Source organism: Dermacentor andersoni, chromosome 2 (assembly GCF_023375885.2).
Source record: "Dermacentor andersoni chromosome 2, qqDerAnde1_hic_scaffold, whole genome shotgun sequence".
NCBI lineage: Eukaryota > Metazoa > Arthropoda > Arachnida > Ixodida > Ixodidae > Dermacentor > Dermacentor andersoni.
This window is the reverse complement of record NC_092815.1, coordinates 51868724-51881956: the sequence shown is the minus strand read 5'-3', so window position 1 is coordinate 51881956 and position 13233 is coordinate 51868724. Positions and strand designations below refer to the sequence as shown.

The 13233-nt window shown below is 50.8% G+C and overlaps 1 protein-coding gene across 3 annotated transcripts in view; it reads right to left on the bottom strand.

Annotated features, from left to right (window-relative positions):
- Positions 1–9158, bottom strand: part of svp (COUP transcription factor 2) — a 152758-nt gene extending 143600 nt beyond the window's left edge. The window contains exon 1 of one of the 3 annotated variants that reach the window (XM_055077163.1): positions 8590–9158. In XM_055077163.1, coding sequence (XP_054933138.1) covers positions 8590–8935 — 346 coding nt within the window. In that variant the 5' untranslated portion in view covers positions 8936–9158. The remainder of the gene's footprint in view (positions 1–8589) is intronic. The other 2 variants (XM_050189338.3, XM_050189339.3) reach the window with 2 other exon arrangements.
- Between the last annotated feature and the right edge of the window lie 4075 nt (positions 9159–13233).

The window sequence follows — 13233 nt, the reverse complement described above, 5'->3', positions numbered from 1 at the left end:
TGCGCGCACGCACGATCTTCGGCGACGCGCACGGCGGCCAGGAGCAGAACACGCCGGAAGTCTCGCCACGCGAGAGGTATCGCGAGACCCACAGGGCGTCGTGTGTGTGCGTTGCCTTCCTCCGCAGATCAGTCCATATACCTCCTCCGCTCTCGCGATACTCGGCAGAGACGGAGGAATGCATGCGGCCGGGCACCGTTTGCAGGCGCCGCATCCAACCGGACCTGTGATCGACGCCGCGCCAACTATCACGCACGTGTTGCGCATAGCATATCCCTTACTCATGTGTGTGTAACCAGTGGCGTTGGGAGCGCGCGTGTGCTCTCTTCCTCGTGTCGCCGTGGCAGTTAAGCGTGAAGGAAAGCTTCGCGAGGAGCTGCCATGGCGGGGCGGTTTAAGAATACGGCGAGCGTGAGCAAGTGCTCTCTCACACGCTGCCGCCGTCTCGAACGAGAGTCAGAATGCGTCGCCGTCAATTCTGCGACTTCCGCATAAATTCGATGCGGCGATTCTGCCAGATAGACGAACATGGTGGGCGCCCGATGCAAAGGATATCGGCTTTCGTAGCCCGTGGAGCAAACTATGCTCTAACAATGAGGTGGAAGATGAACACTATGTATAGCTCACTCACCAAAGCAATGAGACACTGCTTCCGTCACGCACACGCACATATAAGCACGCATACTGATAGACTGAAAGACAGCGCAGGAAGATGGGGCGGGGAAATGGGCACGTGCCCCCAACGCCTTTTTGAAAAAAAAAAAAAATTCCTTACGCCACTGAGAAAGGCCAATAAGCACACCGCGGTTTAAATAGATGTCCCAATAATGTTCGTTTCTTCTGTGTGATATCCATTAATGATACTGATAATGTCACTCTGGCCACTTGGCACTCTATTCACAAACAACTATAGAGTGGCATACATTCCAGCCCAAGTTAAAGCGGCTACTGTACAGGTAAGGACCAAACGCGCGACGTCATGCTTAACATTATCATTATGCTTAACATTAACGCCGCAGCTACTGAGTCACCTCGACTGGCCCAGTCGTGCTCTCCTAAACATTCGAGCAGTATAGCGTTCGGAGTTTCGTATAAGCGTGTTAACTTGACGTCACCGCGCCCGCTAAAGTGAGCAAAATGTTCGCCTCACAGGCCAAGATTGCTGGGTATACCTTTCACCGAAACTAAAATGGTCCACGGCCACCAAACACATCTCAAACCACGGGGTCACGGGCATCTTACAATGGCATGGGCCGAAGCCCTGGCGCTGCGCGTGCATTGCTCGAAGTGAACGCGCGCGCGAGCTCGGTCTGGCGAAATTGTTCTAAATACGTGCAAACCTCCAGATGGGACCTTTTATTTGCGGGAGTGCAGAGGGTCAGGCAGAGGGGGGAAGGGCACGCCTTTTTCCGCGTTCCGGCCGCGCCGCCGGTTCACGCAATTCGCGTTTGGTTGCGGAGCACGTACCTGTAGCACCAACCGCCCCGCCGCCGACGGCCCAAGTCGGCACGTATACCCTCCGATAAGGCGTTCTATCCCTCCGGCGTGCAACTCCGCACATGTACCACGCTTCGCCCGCGAAGTAGAAGAAGAAGACCGCGCTCTGCATGTCCTCACCGTGGCACACGGACATAAATAAAAGGGGAGAGGCATAAGCGGCGGTTTCATATTTCATGTGTCGAGACTCGGCTTCGTGCTGGCTTGCAGCGTCAGCGCGCTCGAATGCGCTAGCGCTCCAGCTATTGGAAGTGTTTCGTTCCCGGCGCCGGAGACTATATGGGAGCACTATCAACCCTGACAAAGGTATTAAAGGATGCCGTATACTATTGCAGGCGTGGTGCGCGAGTTAAGCTGATTAGGAGGCAGTCGCGACCGCAGTGCTTTTGTGGGCGATGGCAAATCGATAACCGGTTTTCACGATAGGCGGAATGAATCATTAGAGACGCCAGTTGCTGACGCGCTTTTCTTCCAACAGGTTAATTATGTGCATGATTCAAAGCAAATTAGCGAAGTTGTGCGGCACATGTTGCTCCTCTCGCTGGCTCAGGGCGTGTAGTCTATGATTGTTATGAGGCAGTCGTGTTTCGTTGTTTTGCAGCACCTGATTACTAATCAGTAGTTTGATGCAAAACCTTTGACACGTCGCAATCTATCAGTGCAAAGCTCTGCTCCTCGCATGAAAGTGTAGCGACTTAAGTATTTCTTCAAAAAAATTCAAAGGTCCCAACTGGCTCGTTGTTTTTTTCACTCTACAAATTATTGCTATCGGTACCAAAAATGTAAAATGCGAACAAATTAACGTCCACTGTTCGCTCATCCGATGCCCATCAACTGTGCAAATACAGGCTTTCGAACAGGGCATATTTACACTCAGCATGGGTTATCGAAGAAACCCGGGGTCAAATTCACAAAACTGTTCGTTCGTAAGTGCTCTCTATGATTGTCCGGTCGCCTTAGCTATAATACGTCCAGCGTCGTGACTGCATGGGAGGATTTTTTTTTGTTAGGAACAATTCTAGTGTAACAGCTTTTTGTGAATGCGGGCTCTGCCATGAGAGTATTAATATCAGAGCCCGCACTTTGCCCGCATGGGTATATACAAGGGGCATAGTTCAGCCTCCTGGACAAAAAATAAAAAAGGAAAGAAAGAATAAAAACCCTTTGGTCGGTCGTCGTAAACAGCGGCTATACAAGTAGCATAGACCATGAAGAAGGGAGATCTGTAAAAATATCTTCGCTGCATCTCGGTGCACGGCTTATCTGCAACAATGTTAGGGACAAACACGTCAGCTCCTTGGACCGCGGCAGACAAAACAGATGTACTGCGCGGCCCACCGTATTGCGCGTCGAGTCAGAAGCAGTCACTAATTGACGCAGTTGCTCCGTGAAGAAATACGACAGCCAGTCGAGCCGTATCTTTTTTCCACTCCCCTCACCCTCTTCTAGCTTTATAATTCAAGTCGCAGCCGAGTCAGTACATTACGTCACCCCGCGAACCACCTTCGGGTTAGAAAAAAACACCGCGTAGCGGGAAGCCATCTTTGTGAAAGTACGGCGCCCAGCTAAGGCGCGCGCTCGCGTCTTGAGAGGGTGTAGCCCACGAGCGAGTGAGCTTCAAGCGAGAGTGGAAAAAATAACACAGAAAAAGGAGCCAAAGGGAAGTGGTGGACGGAGAGTATATAAGCGTGATGAACCAAGAAAGCGAAGAAAAAAAGAGAGAGAGAGACGCCGGAGATAATCCAAGGTCGCAACATGAGCAATCTCCCCCGTGATAAACTGCCGGCGCACGCATGCATATAACGGCTTATCAAGGCTTCCGCGGGGGACAATGCCAAGTGGGACGCTTGAGCAACGCCGAGGCGGCCGGGGTTGCCCCGCGGTTCTTTCACAACGTGCCACATATGCTCAAAACATCGCCTGCCATATAGCACGTGGTTCCATGCGCACTTCGCTCTCGTAATACTGACGTATACCCTCACCTTTCACTCTGCCTGGACCACGTGTGCAACGAAACTATAGCAAATATACTCGTTGGGGGAAGTCCACAATCATGCGCTGCGTAACTTAACATAGAAAACTCACTGCGCATTCAAGATGAAAAACTAATTTTGCATTGGGCTACAGAAGTTCCTCACGAGAGTACAGTTTACATGATTGCCGCATGTACGATATCTTAAGCAGCAACTTGCCTTTTACCCACATCTGCGTTCCAGTAATGCCACCGAATGTTGCATCGCGCCACTTCTTCGATTATATACAACACTCTGCGAAGGTCTCCATCGATACGGGCTACATGCCCTGGATGGCTACTTTCAAACAAATATAAAGATCTCGGAGGTAATGCAAGCGAGAACCCTGGGGATCTATGTCTTGGACTCCTGAGAACTATACTTCAACTATGGGCACTCTATAACAAGCGCCTCTAGCTGTCCATTCTATTAACGCAGCAATGTATCCGTGCTCCTGTTCGATATGTGCACGAGTCCCTTCCACAATATCCTCTTGTTGGCACATATCTCTCGGAAAAACTATACTGTACACATTGTGCTTATTGATTTGCCAGGCTGAAACAGCAACGTGCGCAACAACCGTTGGGTGAGCACGTATACATGTCACTTTTCAGTGCGCACGAATGTGCGTCTGGGCACGAAAGTTCACAGGTAGATGGCGTACAAGGTTCCGCTATATTTCTGCAAGCTAATATTCCTTCAAGATCAGTTCGTGCTCACCTTGCGTCATGCTTCCCTAAGTGAAATAGTCACATGCGCTTACTTTTTCGTTTCTGCTCTATACGTAAAACGTAATTCACTACATAGGACAGAAAACGCTTCAATGATATACCACTGATCTACCACTGTCAAAACCCGCACTCTGAGTTGGATTATAACCTCGCTATGTCAGATGCAAGATCTTTATTTCCGAGCATAAGTTCCGAGGTACTTCTTCAACTCAGAAGTAGGAATAGGTGAGACGTAAGGTTCTTACTATGCTTATAGTTGTAAGTATAACTGACATAAGTAGTCTATAACTGATATGCTAGACAGGTACGCGCGACTAGGAGGAATTCCTTTCCTTCCATTTGATAACAAAATTATGCAATCACTTATTACTAATATACCTCAATGTTTTATTGGTCTGTGTGTAAGGTCTGTGCTGTTTTGATCCCATTGCATCGTTCTTAACCTAAAAGAAGGTATTACATCTTTGACATATCATATACTTTCTTTGCCCAGATGTAAAGTTTTGCAGCGATGTGGTCACACGCGCATCAAAGGTCCACTGTTTGGAAAGAATTCAGCAGCCTTGACAAAAAGGACTGACCGGTCACCTGAAACAACGCAGTAGTAAAGAAACAGTAATGATTTTTCTTTGTAGGAATGTGAGAATCTTTCTTGTTTGTATTAAAAGAGCTCCTTGCTTAGCTTAAGAAGAGCGAGGCTTTGTTCAACACATATACGATCTTTTATTTACTGAATAACGCTATGGTTCAAGAGAACCCAAAATCGGGCTGAAATTAACCCGTCCGTGACGGTACTTCGCACATTACGCTTATTCTACAATCTACAGGTACTTGTATGCCAGACATCCAGGCCTCACTCGCCGCCTTATGACTCTATCAGCTGCACCAGATGAATCATAACGTAAAGTAGATTTTTTGTGAGCCACTGCAGAAGTGTAACACGAACAACAGGTCAATGCGTGCTAAGAAATGAGCAAAACCCGGGTAGAGCCTCTCAAGTTTTCTCCAGTCAGTGCCTACACAGAATGTCTTATAGAGACTTTGAAAGCTCGATAAGGATTCGCATTTAGCGGGTTGCCAGAAATAACGAGCAGGTCATAAATGTGCTTCGTTACCAACTGAGGACAAGAAAGCAGTGAGCATAAGCGACATATCTGGAAGATATCATGTACGGTGGACTGCAAGAAAGCAATTTTATAGGTGCCGAAATAGTAAACGCTAAGAGTGTGAAAATGTGGCACGAATTCTTACAACCATCATTCTCGAACTAACGCCTCGGAGTACATTAACGCTTGGTAATACTCGATGAAATACCATCGGTTGTTTGGCTTATAGAGAAGCAACAAAAACCAGTGTAATTAATAGACACAGAGAAACGAAGACAAAAAGGAAATCCGCCTTGTTATTGTCTTGGTCGGCTAGTTTCAAACTACAGTCCTTTCAGTTTCGCCAACGCCTCGAATATTTTACTTCAACATATTTTCATCCCATGTTCTCGTGGCAAATATGCGTATACATTTGTATATATTAGCTTCACATTTCCAGGTCTACACGCGCATTAAGTATGCACCGAGGAGAGACTTCCCTCGTGTGTAAACAGCGCATTTGTCCCTTTTTATTTGAACACCATGACGCTCGCTGTGTGGGCTATCAACGGGAATGACAAGCAAGCGCGTTCAAAATTACTCGCGTATCTGCTCCGACAGGGCCATGGGCAACTTCATGCTCGTCCTTTCTGTCTGTTTTCTTAGTGCGTTACTTTCTCTTTTTTTTTCTCTCTTCGCATTTCTCCACGATGGCATCCCGGCGCTATGAATATGTATACGTGCACGGCGGTTCGATTCCCACAAAACGCGGCATTCGGCCGCTCGGGCAAAGCGAAGGCCGTTCTCGCGGAGCCGCTGCATGCGGGCCTCCAAAGCGAGATGTGAACGCGAAGGATATGGATGGCCGTAATCACTCCACAGGTGCACCGCGCAAGGCGGCGATCCGAGCAAAGACGCAGCCATGTGGATAAAGCTCGGGAATGTACCGCGGTGCGCCGCAATCGACCACGAGAACGAGGCGAAGAAAAAAAAATTGATAAAGGAACAAAGAAAGAAAGAAGTATGAAAATGGGGGCGAGGGAGGTGACAAGAGGATTAGGGACCCCGCGGCGCGCATTCACTCGGCAGCGAAGAAACGGACGAGAAGTGACGAGCCATAAAGGGAACAAGGTCGCATTGAAAAAAAAAAGAAAGAGCCCGAGCGGGTATTTAACGAAGTCTTTGCAACTCGAGGATGAACGAGGGATCCGAGAGGCTTTGTGGCCGGAAGAAAGAAACACTGAGTGCCTTTGCGCTTGCTGTTCTTGGGCGGTGTGGTTCGTTGTGTTGTATGATTTACGATGATGATTTAGTGAAAAGGCAGGAACCATTTGTTTCTCATACTCATTTTTCTGGACGAGCTCGAGTGTCCGCGGTAAAGATGTATAAACAATGCAATGAGCGCGCATGATGAACCATGCTAGTCCCACGCATTGATACAGCGCAAAAATTATGTTTGCTGTACTGAATGCCCTGTGGTCTCCTGTGAAAATGAATTAAGCGAAATAACACTGTAATGGAGGAAGTACACGCGTCAATATGTTTCCATAGTTAAACTGACCAAGTGCAAGCTGACGTTTACAAGGAACACCACACGAGGCAATAGTGGAACACAATGCTGATTATGCCAGAATACACGCAGGTACATGCATGCGGTTACCCCGAAGCAGGATTTCACATGCAATACTCTTCTCGCGAAGCATCGCTTCAAGTCTGTTCAAACGATGAATGACGTGCGAATCGGTATTGTAGAGTGCCGAGGTGGGCGCCGTGGCAATGCAGGCAACCATTGTCAATGCCGATTGTCAATGGCGCCGCGGTGGCACAAGCTGATCGTAATGCATGCATGTATGATGAGACCTAGTATCCTTTTTGTACAGGAACTCACAGCTCGCATCACAAAGACGCCTCAGACGGTCGGAACGTTCAGGCTCTCGATATATTAACAACAACAAATGTCCCATATAATACCCTTCGTCCATAATTTTACCATTTGCAAGTGCTATCTGGTGTGCCATGGCTGCAACCTTACAACCCTCCGATACTCAAGGAAGCATGTTAAAAAATTTACTAAGCACTTTTGTTTTGCGTCTCCATGCAATCCAGCTTGTGACCGATATATAAGACGGAAATTGAACTTGGTGATGCCACAATTTGGACGGTGAGTATTGAGCGTCAGACTACAGTGTATTTCCTGCGCCTTTTGTTTCCTTTTTACCTTTAGGGTGTACAACCTTTCTGAATCTCACTATACTGCAGCGCAATCGCTGTTTTCGTCCTTCCAACGCCGATGCTGTTGGATACGAGGCTGCTGGGCCAACGAAATAAAGTAGATCTGGAAGCATGTGTGTCTATGTACAGCCCAACTAAGCATCTGCAGTGCAGAGCCAGACGGGCGCCGGAAGACGAAGGCATTTCGCATGGGATCTTGCCAGGTGACAGGCTGCTAGCGGTTATATTGAAAGCGAATGCTGTCAAAAGCGTCAGCGCACTCTAACGCTTCGTGGAACAGCGCCGAACGAGTCGGGACTGTGAGATCGCGGGCGGGATGTCCCACGCACGGAGGCGTGATCCTCCTTTCCGTGCACATGCAATTGCTGCGAAGATCCTGCTGTATTTGCAAACGCTTCCTAGCGGTCGAACAAGTTCCTGAAGCAGTTGACGACAAGCACGCTGCCGACGTGACCTTGAGCCGCGCAAACGAGCAACAGAAAGCCGAGATCGCGCAAGGCCAAGCGCCGCGTAACAGCGCGGCGTGGTCGGGCACGGATGCGACGCGCGTCGGCGAGTGAGCCTGAAAACACAACACTAGCACTCACCGCCATTCGCATTGAAGTTAGAGCACACTCTACATGAGATTGAAGTGTCTGTTAATTGGTATGTTAATGTGGCAAAGATACATCCTACCTTTCATAGTAGCCGGGCCCGCAATCACGTGTCGTCAAACGCGCCGTGGAACAGCACAAGGCACACAAACATCGAACAGGAAACAAAACAGAACTGCATCGCAGGTGACACCGGTGCAGGCAGGGGCGGCGACCCCGACCCCCCAATGGGGGCACGGGGCAACAATATGCACACGACACTGGGCTGGGGCAGAAGGAAGGGGTGAGGGGAGGTGAGGAGAGGAGGGGGGTGCAACATCCGAGCAAGTGAGCAGGTGAGGAGGGGAAGGGAGGCATCACAACGACGAACAGCGACGACGACGATACGGGGGCGGGTGGGGGTGCGGGAAAAAGGCCCCGCGATGCATCAGACACGTACCCTCTCGACGCATGCCCATTTTGAGACACTTTTTGAGGCGGCAGTATTGGCACTGGTTCCGGTGGTGCTGGTCGATCGGGCAGTTTCGGTTTCCGCGACACGTGTACGTCAGGTTGCGGCGCACGCTGCGTTTGAAGAACGACTTGCATCCCTCGCAGGTGAATTGGCCGTAGTGCTTGCCCGAACTCTTGTCGCCACACACGACGCACTCGATGTTCGCGTGCTGTCCGTTCTTGTCCGACGACGAGGACGAGTGCGGCGTACCCGGGGGCAGCGGCGGCGGCAGGCCGATCACCAGGTCGGCCGGGTCCACGGAGTCTCTCCAGGGCGTCATGGCGAGCGCCATGGTGTGGCGTCGCGCCCAATGCGCGCGCCCGCTACGCGCACGGGGGGCTGCTACGGCGTCGGCGGCGGCAGCAGCAGCAGCAGGAGCCGGGAGGCCACCTCCGGCCGGCCATGGTTCACGGGGCCGATTAGTGCGTCTCTGCGCGGCGCCCCCCCGTGCCGCGGTCGTGCCCTGGCGGGATCTCTCGGGGCACGGGCGGGACCCCGGCGCTCATTGGCTGTTGGGGCCACCCGACGGGCCGCTGCGCATGCGCACAGGTCCCGCCTCCCCCGGACTCCCCCCCGCCGGCGCGCCGCTGCCGCCGTCACGGCCGCCTCAGCAGCGCGCGTGGCTGCCGGGCAACGAGGAGCCTCGCTGAGGCACTGTGCTGAGGAGGGCGCGAGAAGAGGTGGCGGCGGCGGCGGGGGTGAGAGGTGCGGAAACCTGCGCGACCCGGGACCCTGGGTCGCCTCTCCCGAGTTGAGAGGTCGCGGAGCGCGCGCGCGCCGCTGCTGTCGCCTCAGCTACTGCTGCCGTCTTCGGGCTCCCGCGGTGTACTTGAGCGGTGGGCCGCCGCTTTTGTCGCGCGCCCCGTACGGACTTGATCATCCCTGCCGCGCGTGCCCCTTGTTGGAGTCGAGTGCGGGCATGCGCGCACGCGTCCGCCGCACTTGGGTTTTCAGTGATGCCTTTCCCGGGATGGAAGGCGGACGCAATTTTGTCATTGCGAAGTGATTGTGGCGGTTGATTCCGGGGAATCTTAAGACGGTGATATTTGATTGACATTATTTTTTTCTTTGAAATGTGTTTCGTGTATAACATCCAACAATTGTTTTTGAGGGTTTTCCTGTCATGAAAACGCGTGAACTCATTTTCGGGAGGTTATGCATCGAGCTTTCATTGCCCGCTTTCCGTTGTCCTCTCTGCTTGTGGCACCGACGTCGCAAAGGTTAAATATTATAATATAGTAATATTATATATATTTTTAAAGGCCCCTCCCCCTACGGTAATGTGCAAACTTTAACATTTCATCGTATGTAGGTGTGGTTTATGTCTGGTGAGACTAGCGCACAAGCTCAACCGATTACCATCTTTATTCTGAGGAGGCGCTTTCACTTTTACGCGGTCATTGCATGTGAAGAATCTAGGTCGTCTTTAAATAGCATTATTTTTTGAAACACCAGAAATTAATGCCTCTTGGCTATTTATACGTGCCTCGCGCGAAGAGATTCGCTCATTGCAACTACACGTATAGTGGGCCCGCAGCAGCGTCTCACTGGCTATGGGGTTGTGCTGCTCAGCACATGGGAATGGGTTAGATTCCATCTCGTTACGGACCCATTAGGTTGAGTCGGAACTCAAACACGGCCGCACTGAGACGTTGCTCACGGAGGACTCCAATGACGAAATAACCGTTATAGCCATGAAAATACCCCATAAGCATCTCTTCAGTAAGTTTCCAGGCTCTGAACTTTGGTTCTTTGAGAAATATCAAATTTCGTTTTGCAATAGGTGCGCGTTATTTCCTAATGCAGATAACAGAGACGTCTCATTGCTGTACGGGGCAACGATTAACCTCGACCACCAAGAGGTAATCGCAAACGGTTTGGCTCGCAGAATGGCATCGAAACAGCACTTATATATGTAAGATCTGTGATCTACAAATTTGACTATATTTAGAGTGCGTCAAGGCATAGCTCTCATTGACCGCTTCCATGTATATAGAAAGCAAATAGACTAAATGGGAGCATTACTTCACGCAGCCAGCCTTCGCAAGGCAACTAACTCTCTGTGAAATAATTGCGCTTAATTCGCTTTATCTCTGCCTCAAAATTTGGTCCAGCACATCACCCTGCGTTCGATGAATTAGGCCCAGTGTGTGTTGGTTCCCGGTATAGGTTTCAATAGATGTGCAACTGTTCGGCTGCTTTGCCAACCTCTCCGGGCACATTTTCTCCCGATATGATTGCGCAAGTTCAGTTGTTTATTACAATTTATATATTTATCGTCTTCGTTGTAATGCGTGCGGGTTCTGATGTCGTATGTTGCTGTCGCAACGATTGTCTTTCCGGAATGGCGTGCGCGAACTCGTGTTGGGTAGGTATAGTGGAAGACGGGTAAAACTTACCGCGACATGACCACCTGTTGCATCGACTCTTTCTGGCTTCAACTTTATACCTCGCCACGCTCCTTCCTAATTCGTTGCTTTCTTCATGCTGGCTTCACTCGACTATAGGTAGTCAAGAAGAAACCGTCCTTCTCGCAAATAGAACCAATAAAAAGAAAAGACATATAGGTAAAACTATTGCTTGTTGCACATTCAGCACGTATAGGACAAGGCCATTATTGAGCAGTTTGACGCAAATGTAGCGTGATAAAGGCGCGCCATTAGTTCCCAATACGAAGCCCCTCAATTGGCCACCAAAGAGTTCCATTCAGCCTGGCGCATCTGTCAACAAAATGGGCCATATTGCACCTCCCTCCTTACTAGAGAAAAAGTGAGCTGCATCGTGTTTTGTTCGCTGGTGTGGCATGAGCGTGTAATCTACGTATGGCAAGAAAAAAAAATTGTTGGAAAACATGACGCCATCCACCATGTGACAATAAGTGCACCAACTTCGCAATCTCGCGAAGCACGCTGCAGAAAGGCAGAACTCGTGCGCCGTTCTTTCGGGGGGGATCGGCGAGCGCTCCCAATGACCTCAGCATTCCGAGCCGCTTTGTCAGCAAGGGATTCGCACCACCCCACCGCGACATCACCCCCCTCTCTCTTTTTCTCTTTCTTTTATTCCTGTCGTTTGCGGCCATATTTTGATTCATTCAGTCACCCGCACGCGTTCTCCCTCGGGCGTTTTCTACATAGCTCCTGAATATTTGCTTTTTAATATGCGCTCCTCCGTCGACCACAGGCCCGCGACCCCGCGCTCTAGACGCACGCGCTCGCTCGCGACCGCGCATTTCCTTTTATGCACACCCCCTCCTTCCACATCGTGGTCTCAGGGGCGCCCACATCCACCCCCTCATCTTCTCTCTCCCCCCCCCCCCTCCCGCAACGTATCACGAGTACCCACCGAGTGATATTCTCCGGGTCTTTGCGCCCTCCACCCCTCCCAATTTATCTGTTCGTTCTTTTCCCCTTCGTTAGTGAGGTCGCGAGCGCAGTTTTTTTTTTTCCCTGTCGCCGCACTGGACCCCACGCGTTGCGGCGAGTATAAGGGGGCAACGCGCGCGGGGTGTAGTGTTAAGACCGCAAGGGTCGAACCTCGGGGGTCGCGCGACCGACCGCCACCGCCGTTGGGGCTTTAAACCGCGACCAAGCTCCGCTTCCTTCCTCCCTATCTGAGGCTGAGGCGCGCCGACCATCGCTCACCCGTCGTGCGTCTGTGCGGCTGGCGTCGTCGTGATGCCCGTAGCGGGTCGCTTGTCCCTTTTCCTCCCGTCCCTTCCTCGCGCGGACTACGTGGACGCCGGAAGCCACGCTGTAGGGAAGAAGAGGATGTGGTAAGAGAATGAAGGGAAAAGGGGGAAGCGCACTCTCGCGCAGATGTGTTAGGGGAGGAGAAAAAATTGAAGGCAGAGAGAAGCCAAGGTCTCCTCCTTGCCGGCGCGTGACTCATAATTTCTGTTATGCGTTTTCTTTCCTTCCTATTTTTTTAGGCGACGTCCCTCCCTGTCCGCGTCTGCGCTCGCCGATATGGGCACGTGTGTTACGCAAAGCCGTGCATATATATCGCGCCCCTCTTGCGTATACGGCATGGTGGCGACGTCAGACAGCACGCGAGTGGTGTGTGTGTCGCGGGCAGCCCTGAACGTAACGTCGCAGTCGTTTCTCCCCTTCGTTCTCTGCTCTCGCGGATTCATGCGTTGCTTTCGACTTCGTTGCTTATACCGGTGTTTACGTTGTAAATGAGGGACGCACTATGACTGTCTTAGCCAGTCCTCATTAAGAACAGAATTACGTCACTCATCGAGTTCGAACATAATGTAGTGATGTCCCAGGGGACATTTTTCTTTCTTCTGGTGCAAAAAATGCATTTCACTGAAGGCTGTGAAAGTATATACTCCGCAGCATGAATTTGTTTCGCTCTGGCTGTCGATTTCTATTTCAAAAGTGTTTTCTATAAGCTCCATTTTTGCGAGAACGATTATCCGGAAATGCGCGGATAAGGGTAACAATAATGAGCTTGCAGATGATGGCAAGGCGGGTGTGTACACTTCGAGTATACCTGTGCCGCGCGTCGGGGCTTAATTCCGCTAGAACAAATCGTCGGTTTGGCTGAAGAAGCGAGTTATTGAACAGAAGCATCAGCATGGATTCG